Below are 25,561 nucleotides of genomic sequence, written 5' to 3' on the forward strand. Positions count from 1 at the left end.
CTTAACGGTCACGTGAGTGTCACATACCATTCAAGTTTTACTATGAGCTACAGATTTACAGAAATTTAAAATTTACACTTGAAACAGATATTTTCAAAAATAGGTGGACAATTTGAAATCTTGTTAATTGATACCCCCCAACTCCTCTACAATATATGTAATACAGTACATTATACACTAAATATACGATGCTAAGCGTTTCCAATATAATACTGTAAATCACTTTTTATTCGTGAGAACTTTATATTTTCGTGTTATTACATGAGACAGTGTGCTCACGAAAATTTAATTCTCGCGTATAATAGCATTCCTTAAGATTATATAGAGCAATAACCACAATTTGTGAAAATTTTGTCTCGCTAATCAAGAGTCAATGACTATCTCACGAAAATAAGGTGTCACGAAAATTAAGTGATCTACAGTCCTCACCTCAATAAAGAAGTTGACTAAATAGGGAGTAGATTTCACTATGGAACACACAGTGCACAAAAACTGAATTTCCTCCGATTCTGTGGGGGCTGCCTGGACTTCACCACATGCCTTGACCAGCCGCTGAGAAAAAAGAATTAAAAAGTCCATAAAATCAATTTCAAAAGAGCATTCACCCATCAGTATTAAAAATGCACTCTTAAATTTGTAACAATAATACTGCACATAATGCTGTAGGTTATATAATTGTATCAATTTAAGTTGCACTCTTTAATACTTTTACATGTATTATCCCCTCACAACAGAAAGAGATGTAGTAACGTGTTTGTATGTGTGTGATAGTTTGTCTTTGTGTGAAATGCAAAGTGACATAATTTGCATTAGGATCGATGTCTTGATTTGATTTATAGAAATGCTCTTTGCGAGGGATGTTTCACTTCTTGGTCCTCTTGTTACAATTATGAATTGTAATTCTGTAATTGTTTTTTTCAAATCTCTTATCATGTTCATTATAATTGTTCATAAACATATACTGCTTAAAAGAATTAACTAAAATTTGATAAAAATTGGTAGGGAGTGGTATGGGGTTGGGGGTGATTGCATGCTGGCATAGTATCTTATTAAATTAATAGACTGTATTCTTTACTAGAAATGTAAATAATGTAGGTGCATTTGTTGAAATTAAATATAATACCTAGGTCTGCAGTCCTTTCATTTTGCTTTCATGTTTTCATTTTTTATCAGTCAACAAATAAGAGATAGGAATATCTAAATGATTGCTAATTCTGAAGTTTTCTCTCGTTACAGGTGACGATTCGTTAGGTAACTACAGTTAATTGGTATTCTATATGCTCATTATTGTGGTTGGCTTAATGAATGCTATGTTCTCCAAAAATTTGATTTTTCAATTTAACAGACATGTGCACACCATAAAATCAAAACTGTTGTATTCCCATCATACCAGTTGGTACTCTTTTGTCGATAATTATAATTCAAAACACATGTTATAATTCCACTAGTGTTGATAATTTGATATTTTTTATATCATTATGAATAAACATTCCATGATTTACATTCCCTTTCTCTGAATAAATAAAAAGAAAAAATTTTATATAGTTCAACGAAATCAGAATCTAGAACTCCAACATCTCAAAGACTATAAGGATATGAGGAAGTGATTAAATAATCCTCGCATTGTAATCTCATCGCATTGTAATATATATAAATTTAAGTTAAGTAATTAAAGCAGAAAAATGTGAGTCTCTAATACTCCATCTCTAGCATTTGTGTAAATTTGTATATATAATTAGGATAATCTTTTAGAGAGAAAACATAATGAACATATTCATACAGATTTTACAGCCCTAAAGTGCAGGCTAGAGAGAAAACAATGCCTTAAGCCGGTTGCCAAGATAGGCTGTTTTATAAAACACTTTAAATTGATGCTAACATTAAAATGATTTTCAACTTGGATAAAGAACTCTAATGAACTATTTGTTTCATGCCTGGAGGATGCTGAAATGATACAAAGTTAAAATTACATGAATGAACTTTTCAAAATTACTTGTGTGAATTAATTAAAGCAGAAAATGTGAATTTGTCTCAATACTCCATCTCTAGCATTTGTGTAAATTTGTATATATAATTAAGATAATCATTGAACACACAGTGAAGGGAAAAAAAACATGACATTGAAAATATAGTTAGAGAATATTTTGATAATTAACAGAAAAATCACAGAAAAATTTAAATTATGTAAATAGAGAGAAAAATATAATTTATTCAAATTTCACTAAAAGAGTTCATGCTGGACATGTTGGGAGAAAAATGAATGAAAAGTAGGGCAGGTCACCCAAAGGCTAAAACTTCTATGATGCAATTAATTATTTCCTTTTTCAAATGCATAAACATATTTTTTGAAATGTTAAATAAGAAAAATGAAGTAATTATCAACTGCAAGATTAAGATTTCAAAAATAAATTTAGCATTTCATAAACATGATTAGTTTGACCTCCCTAAAAGTATTATAATAAATAATATATAAATTAAAAGGACAAAAAATGTGAATTTTTATGAATATTACTGTTTCACAACAATAATTGATATTCTTGGATGCAATCCCTTAATTAACATGCACACGTCAATCTATTTCCTTCTAGAAACTTTCAAAAAATTTTAATAAATTAACGATTAAATAATTGACAGGGTTTTTTTTCTCAGTAATAGACCACAATTTTAATTAATTTCAGTATACTTTGAAAATGATGTATTGTGATCAATAGTCAATTAAGCAGTGACAAAAAAAATGACAAGTTTAGCAAGTATAATTATTTTTATTTTAGAATGAACTTAGTAATGTGTTGTCTATAATGTCAAATTCAATGAAAGGACAGTCTAATAGTACATTACAAACACAACTAACTGGTATTTAATGTACGTGAAAGGAAATACTGTAATAGCTAGGAACTAATTAATAAGTAAGAGAAAGATGAACACATTTTAATCTACTTGCTCCAAAAACCCACAGTCATCAAAGATGCTGGATCTAAGCATCTAAGAATACTGTATATTTCTATCAACATCAGTCAATCATGTTTGGCAAATCAAATCAGAGTTTGACATTAATGTAATATGTTGTGTTACTATAATATATTGTGTTTTACTACTGTAGTAACACAAACTTTTGTTGGGATCAAATTTCGTAATTTGTTATCTAAAATGGTTTTGTGGGCTTTAAATTTCGTCTTTTCAGAAGTAACTATATTCAACATATATAGTCATATGAAAATTTGTGTGGAATTTAATATCATTGTTAATTGCTAATGATGAAATAAATGAAATTTAATCCCCAACAAAATTTTCTGCTTTTATACAGTATTCCATTAATAATATGTTTTGTTGTAATACCGGTATGTTGCATGTGTTACAATATGTTGTGTTGTACTAGGTTGTTAAACTTTTTTTTGCTTTTTTGCTGTGTTTACCATGTTTACTTGTGTTGTATCATGTACATGTACTTACATCAGTTAAGTCTAGTGAGTACAGAATTTCTAGTACATTTTGTTATACTAGGTTTTGTTGTTCTAGTTTGTGTTGTATCAGGTTGTGTTGTTCTGGGCTGTGCTGTACTAGGTTGTGCTGTAATAAGTTGTGTTGTACTATGTTGTGCTGTACTAGGTTGTGTTGTACTTTGTTATGTTGTTCTATGCTATGTTTTACTAGGTTGTGTTGCTCTAGGTTGTGTTTTACTATGTTGTGCTGTACTAGGTTGTGTTGTACAAGGTTGTGCTGTACTAAGTTGTGTTGTACTATGTTATGTTGTTCTATGTTATGTTGTACTAGGTTGTGTTGTACAAAGTTGTGCTGTACTAGGTTGTGTTGTACTAAGTTGTGTTGTACTATGTTATGTTGTTCTATGTTATGTTGTAGTAAGTTGTGTTGTACTAGGTTTTGTTGTACAAGGTTGTGCTGTACTAGGTTGTGCTGTACTAAGTTGTGTTGTAAAATGTTATGTTGTTCTAAGGTATGTTGTACTAGGCTGTGTTGTTCTAGGTTGTGTTGTACTATGTTATGTTGTTCTATGTTGTGTTATACTAAATTGTTTTGTACTGAGTTGTTTTGTACTGAGTTGTGTTGTACTCGGTTGTGTTGTACTAGGTTGTGTTGTTCTATGTTATGTTGTATTATGTTGTGTTATTCTAGGTTGCATTGTTCTATCTTGAGTTGTACTAGGTTGTTATGCATCATGTACATGTACTCACATCAGTTCTGCTTAATGAGTACAGAGTTTCTAGTACTTTTTGTTATTCTAGGTTGTGTCATTCTATATTGTGTTGTATTACGTATTATAGTAATATGTCATATTGTACTTTGTTGTGTTGTACTAGGTTGTATTGTATTATGTCATGTTGTGTTTTGTTGCAATGCACTAGGTTGTTTAATATTGTACTGTATTAACATGTGCTGTATCATGTACATGTACTTACATCCATTCTGCCCAATGAGTACAGAGTCTCCTCCTGTACTAGGTTGTGTTGTACTAATGTTGTCTTTCATTGCATGTTGTACAGTAACTACATATACTTACATAAGTTCTGCCCAGTGAGTACAGAGTCTTCAGTACATTGTGTTGTACTATATTGTGTTGTACTAATGTTGTCTTTCATTGCATGTTGTACAGTAACTACATATACTTACATCAGTTCTGCCCAGTGAGTACAGTCTTCAGTATAATGTATTGTACTATATTGTGTTGTACTAATGTTCTCTTTCATTGCATGTTGTACAGTAACTACATATACTTACATCAGTTCTACCCATTGAGTACAGGGTCTCCAGGAGTTTGTATTGTACTACATATACTTACATCAGTTCTACCCAGTGAGTACAGAGTCTCCAGGAGTTTGTGTTGTACTACATGTACTTACATCAGTCCTGCCCAGTGAGTACAGAGTCTCTAGGAGCTTGTGTTGTAGGAGGTACTCCATACACGGTCCTGTACTGTCCAGCTGCTCTATCTTTTCCTCCTCTGTCAACAAAACCACCATCTGATCCAGGTGCTCGGGAATCTGGGTCTGATCTATTGGCAACTTTTCCCCTTAACAAATATCAAATTGATCAGATAATCTTGTCATTTTCTTCTGTATTTTGCAATAAATATAGTATTTTTGTGACTGCTGAGATTAGGGCCATTGTTAACAAAATCTCTGAGTTTTAAATACTTCTCATAAAATGATTAAGATGGTTAAAATAATTGACAGATTAATACAGGTTTCCTCTGTAGTAAACTACGTTGTAAATATGTTAAAAATATTCTTCTTTTTTTTCCCATTTTGTTGCAAGCATCGGGAAAAATGTGCCTTTTTTGAAAATACCATTAAACTACCTAAAATCTCAATTATTGCTGCAAATACATAAGAAGACCTATCTCTGTCACATGCATATGACTAATATTTTACCATGATTTAACAAAATCTTCAAAGAAAGGGTAACTTGATAGGTTAAAAAAACCACAAAATAACACAAAATACCATTACACATGTTTGAGAGTTCTTAAAAAATTCTGTATGATAGTATAACCTTACTATTGTCCTCAAATCAACAGTAGAAATTCTCTGGAGAAAACAGACACATCAATATCTGGGGCAATAAAACTTAGATGAATTCACATTTTGATCTCAGTATTACCTTTACAAAGGGAATTTTTTGTGTAAATAGAGACCAACATCAAAAGTGAACTCATCAGTTTTATCATTATGGCATAACTAATTTTCAGTAGGAAGTCATCTAGTATTTTGTCCGAGAGACTTTAATGTGTACAGAAAAGTCCATACCTTTGTTATCCATAAAGAAAGTGGTTACAGCCTTCCAATGGTATACAAATTCTTCTTTCAAGGACAGTTGAGGTGCAAGCTATAATAAGAAACATTTCAGCATGTAAACTTTACAGTAATTTAAAACAATTAAGTTGTTTATTTATGTATATAAGACGTACTTGATTAAATATCATATCATGCGTCACAGATGTAACATGTTATATTTTCATTTCTTCATACAATTGACATGCATTGCCAATACACATACACAAGTTTCGAGATTATCTCCCTTGGTGCACTCTTTAGTTGAGGAGGGGAGTTTCGTTGCCGCGTAAACAAACAGGTGGGACAAATATATATATTTGATATTTATATATTGGATACATTGTATCATCGATATACTGGTTTATCATAACTACTTCATTGTCAGGATGCACTCTACATTTCGAGAATAACTAAATTTATTTAAAGACGTCATTTTTTAAAACAAATAAATCGTAACAAAAAAGAAAATGTCGGTGGATGTGAGACTTTTCAGACGAGGGAAGAAATTTGGACCTCTAATAAAAACGGTACACATGCATCTGATCATTGTACGTAGGCGATCTAAATTACACATTGATTATTTCCTTATTATAACTTCAAAAAACCCACAAACTTGTACAATCAAGAAATGGGTTACTTTTTATTAAGACTACGAAGTTTCTTTTGTTTTCAAGTACCTATAATTTAAAGTAGATTTGTAAATATGCATAGTTGAACTTGATAAAATCATCAAATGCATCACTGCTTAATATCATTATCTTTTTATATCATTTATTAAATTTTAAAAGCCATAAATATCGTTCATTTACTTATGCACGTTTGTATTCAGAAACAACCTGTCCCATCTCCCTGCCGAAATGGATACTTTTTTGCGCCTCTATCATAGGAGAGTTTGGCGCATTAAACTCGTTCACTGCATTTGTATTGTGTGTCTTGTGTGAATGTTTTCAGAGATCATGTGACAATGTTTATTTTAGTATTTCCATGTGTTTCTGGTTAGGTGACCTAATGTGACCTTACTGATGAACTGATTGTAAAAAAACCTGCCAAATTCCCCAACCCCATACTTTTGTGCATTTACGGTAAAATTGACTTAAGTTTCAAGTATAGATTGATTCAATTGATGTTGTTATTTTATTTCAGAACTTAATACTGGATGCCTGGTAGGAGTAAATTGATCTTGTATTTCATTTACTTGCTAATTATATGTAATAGTTACCGCGGAGAGCTCAAAAGTCTAAGGTGTATGAACTGGGGAAATTCCAAATGAAATCTGTACGTATGTCAGGCAAATTTTTCTGTGCAACATTCCCAGAATTCCTTGGTACCAAGGTTCCATGCGAAATTATTACAAAATATATAAAAGACCAAGAATAATTGTACCAAGAAATGTTTACTTTTCTTTATTTGCATAAAGCTTAAGGTCAAGATCTATTAAATGAAAGATGCCTACAGATTTATCAAATTTGAGAAATAAATTCCTTTAATGATGCTTTACAACTTTAGCTTGGTCATATAAGGTGTTTTGGGCATAATTTGTATGTAAACAAGATGAAAAACCATCTTTAATACTGTCTTTTTTAATGAAAAATTGAGAAAACATTTTTTAAATAAGTTTGAACAGTATTTTCATCCAAATTCCAGTGTTTTTAAGGCTCCTGTACAGTATTTAAGTCCAGAACTTATCTCATGTATGAAACCATTCATGAATTTGGGAGTTTTTTTCATATTATACAAAGGAAATGTATCCAGATTGCCTCTCAGAAAACGTTAAATTGTACTTAATGACCTCTTCTTTAAAATATATGTAGTATCAAATTTAATATAGCTATCGGAACCACTTTTCATGTGATTTCCAATTAAATTCCATGAAAATACTTTTTTCTCCACATTATTCTAGTGGACTGTAGAGTACGGGAAAAAGACAGTTGAAAGTGATTATGACATCATAATGGATCTGGCACCAAAATGTTAGTCTAAAGACATTTACATGTACATGCACAAGACCTGTAGTCACATTGAACCAGATGCTTGGCTGTCTCTGTATATTCCAATGTCACATGACTTCACAGTCTAAACTGTGCCTCATGTGTTTTGACGTTTGAAAAAGGGATCAACAACTCAACTGTAAGCTGAGTATAGGACTGTGCTCGCCCCAACAGTCACACTGTTAAACCTAATATGTTCTACGGTGCAACCGTTAGGGCGAGCGCAGTTATTTACTGTCAAAAACCTTTACGCAGCTTTTACTTGCACTGCCTATCCTCAGTTCATTAAAAAAGAAGAAAAAAATAATAATAAATCACTTCCCAGGCATCGGAATCGAGATTCTGAACTTTTCGGAAGTTTCCGACAAAATCAGAAATGCCCGAGCCGTTTATGTGACGAAAGTATGACGTCAAATAAAAAGTCCGGTTGACTTAGAACGCAAACGATAGTTTTGTGGCATGGAGATTGCATTAAATTGTTGTTTGTGATTTTTTTCAAGTAAGTTGTTGCTATGTTTTAGCCACCATGTTGCTAAGCACCGCAAAGGATTATTGGGAGTTCAGAATTTTTTCACGTGGTGAGATAAAAATTTCTTGGAACAATGTGCAGATTTTAACCAGAATTTCCTCCGTTCGTACACGTTAGTCTATTGAGCTCGCTATTATTGATCTTTTGGCAGCCATATCAATATTTTAATTAACATTACTTTTTGTTAATGTTTAATATTTATGTTTCGTGATTATCTATGTCTGTTTTATTTATATGAGTGCAGTTTTTTTTTCTATTTTCTAGGTTTTTCTTATTCAGCAATTCAAATAATTTATGTAAAATTGACAGAACCAGTTTTTTTTTTATGAAACAAGACCGACCTTGTGAGTCTGTGACACATGTATCCATTGTTTTTTTTTTTTTTTAAACCTATCTTTTATCTTGCTTGAAAGAAAGAGATGGCATGAAAAACATTGACAATTGTAATATTTGTGAAATTACTTGAAAGTCTAGCAGGCTCAACTTTATTTTTACAAGTAAGTAGTACTGCTGAACTAGTACGCAAATGCTTTAATTTCGGGAAAAGGAGGGGGATGCATGACTTGAAAAGAAAATCAGATTAACACATATTTACATACCGCCTCAACTGCATGATGAAGAATATTGGAGAACTTTGAAAACATTTTTTTCTTCATCTGTGGACCATTTCAATCAAACAGAGTTCGTATTTAACTGTGCTTAATTGAATTATGGATGTAATTAGATATCTGTCTGTCTGGTTTTGTTTTGAACGGAACCGGAAACACGTTAGCGATTTATCTATACCAAAGAAACGATCTGAACTAAAGTAAATATTTCCGGAAAATGTCAACTGAATCAAGGAACCTTCGCCTTTTATTTTTAAAAAAAAATCTCTTTCAATCTAAATACTTTTGACCTATTGCCTCCCCAAACATTTTTCACACTGTATAACTGCTGTATTTTTAGTATATTATGCAGATATGAACGATGCAGTTTTAATGCTTTGAAATTAAATTAATGATAGAAGACTCTAGTTAGAATAAATCTGTGCTCATCAACAGTCCACAGTTAGAGTACGAAATCTTTTTAAGATAGAGGGTCCTATCTCAGATGACTTTACTGAGTATTTCCCCAATAAAAATTTGGATAGTTAAATTCATTAACATTATATAAAAAAATATTAAAAAATTTATTTATTTTCAAAATTGCATATTTAAACTTTTATATATTCGGAAAAAATCTTCAAATATCTTCTGTTCAATAACAGCAAGACAACTGCTATACCCCCCCCCCCCCCATTTTAGTTAAAACTTTTCAATACTTAACCAATTTTTGCTTTTTTCGCCAATGTGATCAGACGAGCGAGCCAATATGACCAGGTGAGCGATATGTCTCATGGACCTATTGTTTAAATTAAAAAGTCAAAGATAAATTCTCAAATTATATTTTAAAAATGTACCCGTAAAAGTACTCAGTTGGATAAAGTAGATTTAGAGTACTGTCATGTTGTAAATTTTGAATTTACCGGGTGGCAGTAAATACAAAATTTACAACATGACAACTAGTTGTCATGTTGTAAATTTTGTATTTATTGCCACCCGGTAAATTCAAAATTTACAACATGACAGTACCCTGCCAGCAACGATACGTGTATTTTAAATTATTAACGTATACTAGTATGCGAGGAGAACTAAACATGAGAATAACTTTAAATCATGAGTTTACAGTATTTTCTCTAACATTTTATAACATAAAGGCTATAAAATATGTTCATACCAACAAGCAGAAAATAATCTCTTAATTTAAATTTTGATTGATTACGTGTTGGTATTCCTGATTTAATTATTATACTGGAGGACAGACCCGTGGTTACTTTTAACCACAAGTCGAGATTTCTTTCATTTGGTAAAGTAAAATCATCACGATTTTATGATAGAAAAAAATGTAGACTTTCTGAAATCAACATAGTAATAAATATCAAATGACATTGTGCAATTGAAAACAAATTCGGTTGCGTATCATTACTGCTACATTTTCAAAATTTTCATCACCGCTACATACATGTAGTCATAATTTCTTATTCTACAAAAAAAGTCAATTACCCCCCCCCCCCCCCCTTTACCAACACATGGATACAATACACGCAATGTTTTAATTCTATTTTTCTTTCCGGAAACACGTTAAGATTTTGATAGTTTTTCCTCATCAAGTTAATATAACCTAAATCATAGCAGAATGAAATGCAATAATGCAGGTCATTTTTTTAGAAAATTGTTATTAGAATTGTTGTCGGAATAGTTTGAATGAGAGAATGACAATTCATCTAAAATAATTATTATTCTAGAGGCAATCATGTTAGCAGCACGAAGTTTGCTCATAAATAGCGAGTGTCTGTAATTAAATGAGGTGATTTTTAATGACTATAGAGCAAATGAAAACATGATTGCAATGAAAAATGAATTCCCCACTAATACCTTTTGACATTTTAAATTCTAGACCAAGGAGGGGAAAAACTTAATTGAGAACTAAAAATATTTACACTTTTTATCATCAAGTGACATAACATTAATAAAGATGTAATGTGAAAATTAATTGTTAAATGTAACGTAATTTTTATTGTTTCAGTATCTCATTGAAAATAGTATTAATTGAATGTACTCACTATTTCCACAAATTTCGTATTCTCAATTCACACTTAATTCGACACGTGCATGAAAATATTTTAAAAAAATATTTTCATAATTCCAAATAAAGTTAATTTAGATTTCATCGATCATTGTTTTTTCCCAAAGATGAACTTCTTATTTGTCACGTTCATTAATCAAATATTGTATTACTTGAGCTTAAAGAGGACGAAAATTACAAATAATGTATTCAAGTTAAATCGTACGTGATACCATTTCGGCGAAAGATGAAAGTTTTATAGGCACGAAATTTGTTAGATATAACTTTTGATACCTCATTCCGCATGTATTTCAGTAAAAGCTATTTTACATCTTATGTTGTTTCAAATTTTAAAGATTTAAGAATCATGCACTAATAACTTTGGCTAAAAGTAAAAATATACAAAGGGAACAATTTCGTCTTATTACTTTCCTCAATCGTATCTGCAACACTTTACTCAATTTTTTTTTTTCATGAGAAATCTTAATTACAGGAACTTTAGACCTCTCTATCAATATATATGTATGAGGATAAATCTCATCTCATCGATCGATCGATCGATCGAGAGAGTTTTCAAGAACAGGGTAAAACATGAATGCACATACATGTAAGCTATGAAATTTAAATCTTTATAAAACAAACGAGGGGATACATAAAGGAGGGGGAGACAATAAAAAATAAAATTCGTGGAGCACATTAAAAATTTCCAAGGAATTTGGATAAAAAAATCTCAAGTTTCTCTACAAGACCAATATTTCCTCATCTGAAATATACTGCGTTGTTTTGGTCAAATATTCCTTAACAAATTACACAAAGACGCCTGAAAGTCGAAAGAACAAACTTAAATCCACGAGATTTTGTAGAACTAAAGTACCAGTTTTCGATGGTCATGCACTGCATTTTGCCTAACATCAAACCAATTAAGACACATAACAATAATCTATTGTTAAATTGACATGACTTGAATTAAAACATGCACTGCCTTGGTATTTTTGTGACAGGATGAAATTTGACATTTAAGTTTTAAAATTTTTAAGATAAAGGAAATAAGAATAATCTGTGTTCAAAAAAGCTATTATTCGAGCGTTAAAAACATACTGCATGATGTCGGTTCTAATTAAGTATTCATTAGCGATTCTGAAAAAGAATATTTGACTATCTTAGTTCTTCCTTGCTGACCCCTGACGAAAATCCCCAACGAGAAAATATTTAAAACAATGATTACAGGTAATTTCGAAGAGAAAATGACGGACATTCAATGACAGAAATTTTGAAGGTTTCCAACTTTGAAGGATGATTTATGACATCAGACACGCATGGACGACAATGGAAGGGACGTTTGCTCATGTTTGAAAGCTCTTTTCCTATTGGCTGGTGTTCAGTATATAAAATTCGATGGCAAAAATCTTTCTCTGCCACTTCTGCTCGCTCTCATTTCGGAATCAAAAAGAAGGAGGTGAGTTTTGGAGTCTTAAATAAATCATAATGGAAGAAACCTTCATTTTCTTTTCATAATGAAAGTGAAATATCCCATTTTAAAAGCGAAATTTAAATCCATGTGGTGAATTCAACATTTTCTCTTTCTTTCATATAAAAAATAATTCTATCTATATAAGAATTTACTTCTTTAAAAAAAAAATTCTTTATTAAAAAATCAAGATTTTTTTTTTTTCATTTTTTCAAAATATTTTATTGTAGCACAAAAAGAACTAAAGAGCAATTGTTTTAAAATATTCCGCAACTCTAAAAAATACAAGAAACTGAAAGGAATACTCTTCTTAATATTTTCCTTTCTGCATTTCAGTTGCAAGCGACCATGAATATTTTATTATTTGTCGCCCTCTTGGGCCTCGTTTTGGCTGATGAGGAGGACAATGGAGGATGGAATTGTAATGGTAACAATGGACAAAATTGCCACGACTTCTTTTCACAGTTCCAACAATGGCAAGCTAGCCAATCCGGCGGCGGTGGCGGCGGCGGCGGCGGAGGGAGCGGCGGCAGCGGAGGGGGCGGAAGTGGAGGTGCTGGTGGTGGTGCAGGAGGCGGTGGTGGTGGAGTCGGTAGCGGATCTGGAGCTGGACTCGCAGTCTCTGTTGGCGGTGCTGTTTCCAGTGCTAATGCTGTAGCTATAGCTCAAGCTAGAGCATCCGCCGAAGCAAGGGCAGCCGCTGAAGCAAGAGCAGCAGCTGAAGCAAGCGCAAAGGCAGCTGCTGACGCAAGGGCAGCCGCTCTAGCCTTCTCTAGATCCAATGTTGGTGTTGGAGGGGGTAGGACCGTGTACCTCGTACAGGGAGGAGGAGGTGCTCAGTTTGGTAATAGTGGGGCACTTGCCGCTGCCACAGCCCTGGCCGGAGCTTCAACAGGAGGTGGTTTTAGAGGTCTTGGTGGTGCAAGGGCCTCCGCCTCAGCGTCAGCCTTTGCTGGAGGACTTGGTAGACAGATCACCATTAATCGTCATTATTACAACTTCAACCACTACAACCCCTGCACATACCCAAACATCCTTCAGAACTATCATCTTTGTGGCGGTTACCCCAAAATTCCTCAATTTCCCCAGTACAGACCATACCATGGACAAAGTTCTCCTTTCTTGGGAGCCGGTGCTTCTGCATCAGCCTCAGCCTCCGCTTTTGGTCAGGGATCTGGAATTTTTGACAGCGTTCTCTCCAAACCTTTCTCTGGACGCAGCCCTGCCTTTGGAGGTGGATCCTTGTTTGGTTCTCGTTTAGGAGGTGGAAAATACGATATTCCTTATTATCCATCCAAAAGAGATTACCATGTAAGTTTTTTTTTTTTATTAAATTTGCATCTAGATATCAGATAAATACTGCTTCTTTTCAAAACTACAATTACACAAAACGTCTTCGTTTTTTTTTCTAAGAAATAGGTTATTATAGAATCTAAATATATCACTAATTTTATTACTAGGCTATTGATAATTTGGCACTAAATGAACTGAAATCTTAGTATTACCTATTTTAATTAAAAGGTTGAAAGTGTCATGTTTGATTACATGCGGAAGATCACCTGAAACTATTTCCTAAATTCATAACTAATCAAGGCTTAGAACAAGGAAAAGCATGAGGAAAAAAAATCTTTGTCCCTCACATGTTGGAACATTAAAATGTCCATGTTTCTTGTCAATTTCAATTCATCCGATTTTGTCTAATGATTTTAATCTAATATTACTTCTTTTTTATCATTTCAGTTCTAAAGAAAGTATGGTGAAGATACAATCCACAAGTTTTTGCAATGTTTGTAAATAAATATTTGTTATTTATAAAAAAAAAAAATAAAAAAAGGTACACAAAAAAATCTTTGTCGTTAGTTTTTTGTTCTATTCGTCTAACGTATTCAGCACAATTACGACTTGAGAACTCTCAAAGAGCTCAGTATAATTATTTCTCATTATGCCGTTACATGTGCGTCTGTGTTAAGGGACACGCCTAGTATATAATCAAAGTACTCAGAAGTACAGAGAGCCGGGCTCATTTACAGAGTGAAATGAATTTCTTACATGAATCATACGTTTATATTGTATTAACAAATAAATAACAAGAATATCAGATTAAAAATTCTGATGAGAAAATTGTTTTAAAACTAGCAATATAAATTATAAGACACTGACAGTGAGTTTTCGATCCAAATACCAAGGTCCGATTTTGTCAGAATCAAAATTAATCTGGTACTACGGCTGAATGTAAACAAACAGGCCAGTCTGGTTCCCTCTCTTGTTTTTTCTCGTTAGTGTAGAGAGCTAGATAACACTGATTATCAGAAATCCTTACGCTAATAAACTATGTTCTTTGATTTAAGTTTTCAAAGTCATTACTACTAATGTTTATTTATTTAGATAAAACTTCGTTTTATTTATGTTGCTTTATTTAGCGTTTGTATTATCTCAGAAGCGGTTGAGAGTAAGAACTATATTTTTACACGTAGCTTTAAAATGGCGACTATGGGGTCAACATCCTGTCTTGAACAGGATGACATAAGCCGGCAATTGCTCTTTGAGCAATAAGCCCGGCTAAAAAATCATATACTTCTCTCAGAATGGTCATCGTTAAAGCCACCTCATTCGAAATGACACTTATGAACTGCACCTCACTATATACAATTATCTCTTACAAGATTTGTACATGAGTTAAATGTAGCAGTAAGCATAATTTCTCAATTTTTTGGAGTTCGTATTGTAGATCAACATTTTCCCCTTAAACAAGCATTTATGCAAAGAAATTATTGTGAATAGCAACAATGATTGAGCTTATAAATCCCTTAAACATTGCAAATTGTAAAAAAGAAAAAAAAAAAAAAAGGCAGAAAACTACCCCTGGAGACACCAGAGGTGGAATCGGGTGGCAAGGAGGAGTAAGCACCCATTGTCGACCGGTCACACCCGCTACAAGCCCTGGCCTCGATAAGATAATTCATAGTCAAGATTAGTGCATGTGAAAACAATCGCCTAAAAATGTTATTGAGCATGTCAGTAAAAATACAACCATACAATTTATTGTGCTTTCAAACAAGTTATTATGTTGACAGACAGAAGGAGTTGCGAAATGTTGAATTTAAACTATTTTTTTGAAGTCCTGTAACATCAACGTTTTTACGGTAGTCTGTCTGGAATTTGTATCCTTGCGTACTAAATCAGTAAGGTAGACATCAACACCATAAACATTATATACGTCAGTGAAAGAGAAAAAGTTTACATGTAACTTGACCTTTTTAGAATTTTCAGCTATGAAGCAGATGCTTCGGTCTTAAACTACATCTATACAGCGTATAAACCTAAGAAGTTCCTTCACCAAGGACCCGAAGTGAAAATAACGGGTCTTTCGGTTGAAACCTTAAAAAGTAGAGGTCCTACATCACCGTAGATGCTGGCGTACAATGACTAGGAGTACATATGAAATGGGCTTCAGCAGGTGAAGGTATTCCGGAACTACCCTCATCTTCAGCGCTCTCTTCCTCATTGGCCAATAAATTCTCCTGTTGGCTACTTCATGTCTCAGAAGCAGGTGCACTATCCTTGCTATGTGCAGTGGATGCTGCCTCCTGTACTATCATCTCCTCGTTGCTGCTATCTGAGTCACTGTTATCCTCATGTGAGGTAGTCAGTTGCTTGGTTCTTCTCGTGACTCTAGGCTTTATCCTTTTCCTAGGTGCTGGCTTAGGCCTTTCTCTTAGTAAATCAACATCTAAGTGTCCTATTGGTAGTAAAAGGTTCCGATGTAAAGTTCTCTTAAAGGTGCTGTTGTTTTCCTTTCTCACGATATACACAGGAACATCCTTGTTTGGTTGACTTTCTACAATATATGGCTCTTCCTCCCATTTATCTGATAACTTGTGTGTGCCTTCAAATGCAACGATCTTTACTAGTACTTTATCTCCAGGCTGAATAACAGCATCTCTTGCCTTCAAATTATAATTCTTCTTCTGAAGATGAAACAATAAGATCAATTATACTGAACTTTTCCAGAATAATATAATTAATGGACAATATTCAAAATATATATACATCATACCTATATGTGATATAAAGCCCGTACACTCCACATATACAATATGATGAGTGAAATCTTACTCAGTGATCTGCATATAAATAAAACACAACTTTACTGTATTGCTCTCAAAAATATACAATACACTGATATATGATATAATTATTTTTCATTATTTACAAAGTCATAAAATAATCACAAAGACTGAATCTTCATACTTTATATTAGAATATTAATATTTGGGAATTAAATAGATAAACAATTATATAGAGATAATGAAATTAGTAAAAGTCAACTTACATTCTGTCTTCCCTGGGCATTCTGGATAGATTTCTGTGCCAAATGATATGAATGCTCTAATTTAGATTTCAAAGATTTGATGTAGGAATTCAGGTTTTCATGTTGATTTGGTTCGATATTCATCTGTTTTGAAAATGAGATCTATTGGAAGTCTAGGTTCTCGTCCAAACATAAGAAAGAAAGGTGATTGTCCTGTTGTTTCCTGTTTCATTGAATTATAAGCGTGAACTAAAGTTGAAATGTGAGACTTCCAATCCTGTTTTTGGTAATTTTCAAGTGTTCCTAACATCTTGAGAAGAGTCCTGTTGAAGCGTTCTGTTAAGCCGTTGCCCATGGGGTGGTAAGGCGTTGTTCTTGACTTGCTAACTCCAAGAATGTTGCAGAGCTCCTGTATGATCTTAGACTCGAAATTTGCACCCTGATCACTGTGTAGTCTTAAAGGTATCCCATAATGAACAATAAAATGATGGTATAATGCCTCAGCTGTGGTTTTGGCAGTTTGGTTCCTTGTAGCTACAGCCTGAGCAAATCTAGTGAAGTGATCGGTGATAACCAAGATGTTTTCGTATCCTCCTTTTGATTTTTCTAGTTTAAGGTAGTCTACGCATACAAGTGAATCTAAAGGTTGTGATGTTCTGATGTTAATAAGTGGAGGTCTTGTTGTTGGTGTTTTCCTTAAGAGACATCTTCTACAGTTGGAAATGAAATGTTCTGTGTCTGTTGTCATACCGAGCCAATAGAATCTATCCCTTAATAAGCTGATGGTTTTCTCACGGCCTGGATGTCCCATGTCAGTATGTAGATGGTATAATACTGTTCCAATGCATGATCTAGGTAAAAGTATCTGGGATTTCTTTCTGTCATTCACCGTTGTTTCTCTAATGAGTATCCCGTCTCGTAGTCTAAGTTTGGTAAAATTCTTGTGTAGTAAGGCATGGTATTGCATATTGTTGTATGGTTAGATGGTGTTTTGCTGGCTTGTACTGATCCCGTACGTACGGTATCCAAAACCTTAACACTGGGTCATTATACTGATGACGACGAACATCAATCTCTGTCTGATCACTTAAGTCTGGTAATTGGTTGTCAACTAAAGATGGAGATATGGACAAGCATTGTACATAGGGATGATTGGATACAGCTGAGTTACATATGGTCTTAATGGAATCAGATGTTACATAATGATTTCCTGATTTGGTATCCTGCTTAGTCCATCTGCATCTGCGTTGTGTGATCCGGGTCGATACTGAATTTCAAAGTTAAAGTTGGCCAGATCTGCAATCCATCTTTGGCTCGTCGCATCAAGTTTCGCTGATGTTAAAACGTACGTGAGTGGGTTGTTGTCTGTATAAACCTTGAATGTTCCTCCATATAAGTAATCTCTGAATTTCTCACACACAGACCACTTCAAAGCCAGGAACTCCAATTTATGAACAGGATAATTCTTCTCTGATTTTGATAAACTCCTGCTAGCGTATGCTATGACGCGTTTGAAGTTGTCCTGCGTCTGATATAATACAGCGCCGATGCTTGATGATGAGGCATCTGTATGAAGTTCAAAGGGTAAGGAGTAATTAGGGAATCCTAGAATTGGATAAGTTGTAAGTTTCTCCTTAAGTTTCTTGAAGGCTTGTTCCTGTTCACTGCCCCATCTCCACTTGTCTGGTTCTTTTGATGTCCTTACACCCTTTCTAGATTTCTTCTTGGTATTTGGTAGGAGGTCATTCAATGGGCGTGCTATTGTTGAAAATCCCTCGATGAATCTCCGGTAATACCCAACAAAACCCAGGAACTGGCGAACTTCCTCTGAGTTTCTTGGCTGCGGCCAGTTCTGTACTTTGCTGATCTTTTCCGGGTCTGGTTCTATCCCCTCCTCACTGACAATGTTTCCTACATATTTCACTTTGCTTTTTAAGAATTCGCATTTCTTCGGTGATAGTTTTAGGTTTACTTCCCTTAGTCGCTGAAAGATCTTTTCCAAACGTTCTAAATGTTCTTCGTATGTCTTGGAGAAGATTATCAAGTCATCCAAATAGATGAAGCATATATCCAGATGGAGTCCTTCGAAACATTCTTCCATAAGCCTTTGGTATGTAGCAGGTGCGTTGACTAGACCGAATGGCATGCGAAGGTATTCATAAAAGCCTAAAGGTCCAACTGTAAACGCAGTTCTTTCCTTGTGACTCTCATGTAATTCAACCTGATGGTACTCACTTTTCATATCTAAGATGGTAAAGAATCTATTTCCTGCTAACGCATCCAGTATTTCCTCTATCCTTGGTAACGCATAGGAGTCTTTTTTTGTCCTAAGGTTTAGCTGGCGATAATCTACACACATGCGTAGTTCGTTGTTTTTCTTGCGACAAAGGACAACATTGCTCGACCATGGTGACTTCGACTTCCTGATAATTCCTACTTCTAATAGTTTTCTTAAATGATCTTTGACCTCTTCAAACATGGCCGGTGGTATTCGCCTCGGTCTTTGTTTAAATGGTGTGTCGTCTTGTAAATCTATCCTGTGTTTCACGATGTTAGTGTGTCCTATGTCAATGTCCGACTTCGAGAATACATCCTCATACTTCTTCAATAAATGTTCTGCTCCTTGCTGCTCTGATACTGTAAGTTTATCTCGATCGATCTTCACCAAACTTAAGACATCTTTGGTTTCTGGGAGGCTAGAACATGGTAAAGCTGTTTGATGTCGTTCAATTTTCACTGGTTGTAGCTCGCATATGATGGATTTTGGTGGAACTTGTACTGTCCTTGTAGTGATGTTGTCAATGTCCACTCTTACCACATGACTGGCTGGATAGGTATAGTCTGTAAGTGATGGTACAATATCCAGGTGTGATGGAATAACAGAGCGGGGTGTGGCTTGTAGAACAGCTGTTGTAGACTGATACGGTATTGCTTTGTTGACATATCCAGATATAGAAACTGTTGAATTCGGTGGTATAATAATGCAGTGATTTTCAGCTGATTTCACGATTCCAAGTCGGTTATGGTTGCGAGCAAGTTCTTTTCCTCGTATTGTCATTCCTCGAAATGCTAGATTCCATGGTGTAAATAATGCAGCATCCTGTAGATATTTGTCTCCATATTTGTCCTTTACACCATCTAACATGCGTTGTAATATATTTGTTCCAATAAGTAGTGGTACTCGACTGTTGTAGTTGCTGGTGGATACATCAAGTAATGGAAATTGAAGTGGTTCCTCCAATGATTGTGGTATTCCTTTACTTTGGATGGAAGCTTCGATGTATCCATAATATGGTAACTGTTGACTATCTGCGCACTCGACTTGTAAAAGTTCTCTTATTGGATGAAGTTCTAGATGATTAAGATGTTTCGTATAAAAATCATGGCTAACTGTGGAAACAGTAGATCCAGTGTCTATCAATGCTCTGACTAAGTTTCCTTCTAAACTTGCTTCCACTTCTGATGTATTTCCTACCAATTCACTATTTCTATTCTTAGTAGGGCCTTTTTGGTACTGACCTAGCGTTTGCCCCGCAACGAAGGTCTCCTCACGTTTAAATATCTCCTACTGTGGTCCATACGCACTTGACAGTTACGGGAAATATGTCCTGGTTGTCTGCACTTGTAACATATCACACGTTCTCCATCCTCTGTTTGAGTGGATTCCTGATTGTCATATCCATACTCATAATCATAATAGTTGTACCCCTGAGTATATCTTGGACCATTGTAGTTCTTGAAATTAGGACGTCCACTGTACGAGTTTCTATATCCATAATTTCCTCTTTTAGACTGTGGCGGAATTCTGCCGTATGATTCTCCAAGATCTTTCCTGTTTGTACGCTGTTGTTCCATGGCACTGACTTTTGTAGTGAGATGTTGAATCATTCCTTTAAGTTCCTTGATCTCATCTCCTTTCTCAGCCTCACTCGATGTTACAGCCATATTAGATTGTGCCTTCTTTGTCTCATGTTCCTTTTCCACAAGTCTGATTTTCTTCCTAAGTTCATCAAAATTGGTCGGTGCATCAAATTTGTATCCGATAATATCCTTAATCCACTGATGAAGACCATTCCAGAATTTTGATATCAATTTCTCATTTGCATCCTCCTTGATTGCAACTCCTTTGATAACTGCCTTTCTATAAATCTCTTCTAAACGACAACTCCAACTCATGCAATCTTCTCCTTTTTCTTGTCGCGCACTGTAAAATTGTTCCATAATTGTCTCTCCTCGTTCTATAGTACCAAACACACTCTCCATCTTGTCCAGTATCTGGGTTACAGTGGCTCCAGGACCAAGTCTCATAGCAACCTTGCCTGCATCTCCTCGCAATGATCTCCTAATGGACTGAGCAATTGTCTCCTCCTTGCACTTCTCCTTGATCAAACAATCCACTTCATATCGCCAAAGATCATATGTAGTGTCATTCTTGCTGCCATCTCCAGAAAAGCAAGAGATCTTTGGGATGTGGGCACTGATGGTGCTTCCTGATGCTGATGACGTTCCAGTATCCGTGTGCGGTTCTGTCTTTACATTGACAAATTCCTCCTCACTCATTTGTGCAACATACTGAGTCATCCATTGTTTGAAATCCTGTGCTGTATCAGCTTTTGGTTTTACTTTTAATTCTTTGAAAACTTTTGCAATCTGATTGAGTTCCTCCTGTGAAATGTCGACGGACATGATGATTTGTTGTTTGTTGTTTGATTTCCAAATAAACTTTTCTAATAAACTAAATACTAGCTAGGTACCTAAGTAACTTAAGCTACCTTAATTATCTTAATAAATCTAAGACTACATCCTTTGAAGCTGAAGAATCCAATGTATAATCCAATCCGAAGAGTCCGAGATGAAGTCATATAATCAAATCTTACTAATTAAAACTAATTAAACTTAAATTCTAAATATCTACTTAATTAAATTTTAAATTCTATGTAACACTCACTGAAATGCAAAGGTATTAATCCCCTGAAAAACAAAATTTCAAATTAAATTTCTAAATAAGCTGAAATAAAAAATGAATTAAATTACCAAAATGAAATAAATAAATAAAAGTTTAAAGAATATACTAACTAAATCTTAAATAAATATAACCTTAATCTAATACTACCTTCTAAATGGAAATAACTAAATGGTTCTGAAGAATGAAAGAAACTTACTCAAGGAAGATAACTCTCTTCAGTACACCGCGTGCACTCAAGCGTGACGATCTCTCGGCCAGGGGTCAAATACCTGATATAAACAAAATTACGCGAAATCAAAGTAAACGGTACAATAATGCAAAAATATGAAAAGGAATTCAATGTATAAACAATTAATGACGGACACAGGTGAATCACCAACACACTGATTACTCAAAGTAATGTGACCTTACTATGTATATATGTACTGAAATGTACAGTAATCTGGGTATTAAATAAACTAATTCACCTGGTGACTATAGGGATTATAAAGCAACTAAATACTGTAGAACTAGACCAATGAATCTGAATCAAAACAATAGACTCACTCTCACTCAGACACACTAGTCACCTCAAAATCACCTGTAAACAAACTACCTGTACCTTCGAGTCTGAATGTAGGTCACAAATGTCAAGGTCAGCTGATCAAGAGAAAAGAAATTAGTGTGGGGTGGAAACCAGGTATATCAGATTAATAGAATTAATTTCTTGCACACTACAATAATTTGCTCAGAAATAAATAATATTTACACTTAATATATACAGGAAGGGTATAGAAGCTTTTCACTTTTCACTGTCACTTGTCAGTCCAAAATACACGTGTTTTGAGCACAATTGTAAAATAAGTTATATTTAGAGTACGAGTTTCCTACTGTATCAGAGATACAGGGCGGGGCTTGAGGCGAGAGCGATAGCTCGAGCCGGGCCCCGCCCTGTATCTCTGATACAGTAGGAAACGAGTATTCTAAATGACTTGTGACATGACCTTTCTAATGACCTCACCAATTTACATTCATATTTGGGTACATATCTCTCAACCAATCAGATGATTTTAGCAGAAAGTTGATTTAGTATCCCATTTTATGGAACGCCATCACTGCCTTATAGCATAAAACTATGCATTCATTATGTGAATCTATCATTACATGATGTGAACATATCTTTACATTATGTCAACTTTTATTGGGTGATGTAAAATATCTTTTCATCATGTCAATGCTGCATTACATGAAGTAAACACATTCTTCCATTATGTCGGCACTTTATAACTTGAAGACCAAAGTTCATTATGTGAAGTGAAAATATGTTTACATTGTGTTAAAACTTTATTACGTGAAATGAATGTTTCTTTATATTATTTCATTTCTTTGATATGTGAGGTCAAAATTGCATTACGTCAAGTTAATTTCGTTTTACATATGTTCTATAATTAAATTTATCATTACATTAAGTCAAAGTCCATTTCCTTTCGTGATGGTATATTTCTATTATAACAAAGCATTATTACGTGATGTTAATGTATCTTTATTTTACGCCGAGGTCATCACAATGTGAGGTGAATTCATCTTACCTTTATGTCAGTGCTTTATAACGTGATGTTAAAAGGTTTATAACATAATGTGAACATAAATTATGGAGACAGTCCTGGCGTTCCATATTATATCAACACTTTATTACGTTATGTCAAAACTCCATTCCTTTATGTGGATATTTAATAATAATATGCTAACTCTTTCTTATGTGATTTAAAACTATCTTTACATTGTGTTAATTCTTTATCATGTTGATTACAAATGTTCATTACGTGCTGTAAAATACATTTACATTATGTCAAAGTTGATAACCGTGTTTTCACGACTGGGAAAGGGGGGGGGGGTCCTGATTAATTAGGACGAATTACACAGACACGTTATATGAGGGGGGGGGGGGTCTGACTTCCTCTTTTTTCCGACATAACTTGATCATAGAAAATGTTCATTGAAATTCAGCACCACTTTTTGCTGAAGTATAAGGGTAATGTAGTATATTTGGATTTTTTTTTTTTAGGGCTGATCGAAGTTGGACCCCCCCCCCATTCACCCGAAATAGGATTTTCGAGTTTGGATTTTTTTTTTCTGCTTTTTCTTGAACGTTATTTTTTTCTGGCTGACAAACCTTCCCCAACTTTCAAAAACGATGCAACGTCACTGGAATTAGTCATTTTTCAACCATTCTTGGACCAGAATTCTGTTACAAAAATCTACCAGTCCCTCACTTTAATCAATTGAACATAGGCTTATATCAGTGGCGATCTTGGGTTCTTGAAAAGAGTAGCGATAGGGAGACGATATGGTGTCTAAGTTGGGGACCAGGAGGTGAAAACCCGGAAGCTCTCAGGCTTTAGATTTTTTTTAATAAAACGTTTCAACTTATTTCAGTTATACTTTACGTAAAACTAATGCAATGTCCTACAAAGTAAAATCAACTGATTAAATTCATGCATATTTTGGTCACTAGAGATGGGAGGGCGGGATCCCCCCCCCCCCCTCACCCAACCGACCAACCAGTGCTCGTATGAAATACGATGTATTTACACTTTTTTTAAAAGGAGGGTTAAAGACTGATAAAAAGCTTAGGACAGTGTTTTGTAGTTAGATCAGAAGTTTCGGACTTTTCAAAATAATTCAAAATAAAAAGAAAATTATTGCTGCATGACACATACTATTTGATTTGCGATAATTATATGAGATTGAACGGCCATTGAATTTCGACGTTAAAAAAAAGCAATCGTCATTGAATAAAGATTCCATGGGAACATGATCCTATTTATGAATTTAACCTGATATTTAATTAAGGATTAACTAAGTTTTGTGTATAATTTAATATTTGATATGTTTAATTTAAATTATTTGCATGTTTAACATATGTGCATGTAATATTGAAAACACAAAACGAAATTGTTGAAATATTCTAAGATATACTGACAAGAGGCTAAGCATTTTAAACACATTGTAAAGATACAGTGGCATAACATAATAATGATTTGTGAAAAAGTAAGGGAAAATTGACATCATGTAATAGATTCCTGTCGTCATGTAGCATATTGATGACACAATATAGTAAAGAATTGGCCACATGTGACAATTTTTTTCTCATCATGTAATGAAATTCTGACATCGTGTTATAGCAACTTGATATTGAATTAAAGATAAATTCACATCATGTAATGAACTACTTACACCAAATAGTAGAGGGTGCACATAATGTAATAATGAGTTGAAATTATATAAAAACATCTTTACACCACGTAAAATTGTTTTGACTTAATGTCGTAAAGAGCTGATATAATGTAATGGAAGATTGGCGCAACGTAACTGAAGTGCGAGTTAATGCCATAAAGACTTAAGATAAATTAGATAATGTAATGGAAAGTTGACATAACGCTATAGTAGTGTGTGTAAATGTCATAAAGAGTTGACATAATGTAATGGAAAGTTGACATAACGCAATAGTAGTGTGTGTAAATGTCATAAAGTGTTGACATAATGTAATGGAAAGTTGACATAACGCAATAGTAGTGTGTGTAAATGTCATAAAGAGTTGACATAATGTAATGGAAAGTTGACATAACGCAATAGTAGTGTGTGTAAATGTTATAAAGAGTTGATATAATGTAATGGAAAGTTGACTCAATGCAATAGTACTGTAAGTAAATGTCACAAAGTGTTGACATAATGTAATGGAAAGTTGACACAATGCAATTTTAGTGTTCTGCTATAAGGCAGTGACGGCGTTCCATACATTTTAAACATTCGCAACTGATATGCCGAGTGAGGTGGATGTGCAGGTAATTATTTAATATTATTTTTATTATACCCCCCGCTTG

General features: G+C 34.1%; 2 protein-coding genes across 2 annotated transcripts; one reads left to right on the top strand and one right to left on the bottom strand.

The window, feature by feature from the left end:
* Positions 1–429: 429 nt before the first annotated feature.
* LOC134231095 (FHF complex subunit HOOK interacting protein 2A-like) lies at positions 430–9,060 on the bottom strand (the record flags this gene model as incomplete). Its single annotated transcript, XM_062713018.1, has 5 exons — positions 8,906–9,060; positions 5,763–5,841; positions 4,857–5,026; positions 1,921–1,944; positions 430–552 (listed from the first exon to the last, which is right to left on the bottom strand). Coding segments are annotated over exons 1-5 (453 nt in total), but the record flags the coding sequence as incomplete, so codon positions are not given.
* Positions 9,061–12,237: 3,177 nt separating this feature from the next.
* Positions 12,238–14,267, top strand: LOC134231082 (serine, glycine and glutamine-rich protein-like). Its single transcript, XM_062712983.1, has 3 exons — positions 12,238–12,408; positions 12,757–13,731; positions 14,161–14,267. The coding sequence occupies exons 1-3, from the start codon at positions 12,253–12,255 to the stop codon at positions 14,164–14,166; spliced, it is 1,137 nt and encodes a 378-aa protein (XP_062568967.1). The 5' UTR covers positions 12,238–12,252; the 3' UTR covers positions 14,167–14,267.
* Positions 14,268–25,561: the final 11,294 nt, after the last annotated feature.

Source organism: Saccostrea cucullata, unplaced genomic scaffold (genome assembly GCF_032062105.1).
Source record: "Saccostrea cucullata isolate Sc308-1 unplaced genomic scaffold, CSIRO_AGI_Scuc_v1 ctg109, whole genome shotgun sequence".
NCBI classification, from domain to species: domain Eukaryota; kingdom Metazoa; phylum Mollusca; class Bivalvia; order Ostreida; family Ostreidae; genus Saccostrea; species Saccostrea cuccullata.

What these genes read in the sequence shown, in the direction of transcription:
- LOC134231082 (XM_062712983.1), top strand. Translation starts at nt 12,253, where the DNA reads ATGACATCAGACACGCATGGACGACAATGGAAGGGACGTTTGCTCATG. An exon ending in TCGGAATCAAAAAGAAGGAG is followed by an intron (nt 12,409 to 12,756) that starts GTGAGTTTTGGA and finishes TCTGCATTTCAG; the next exon opens with TTGCAAGCGACCATGAATAT.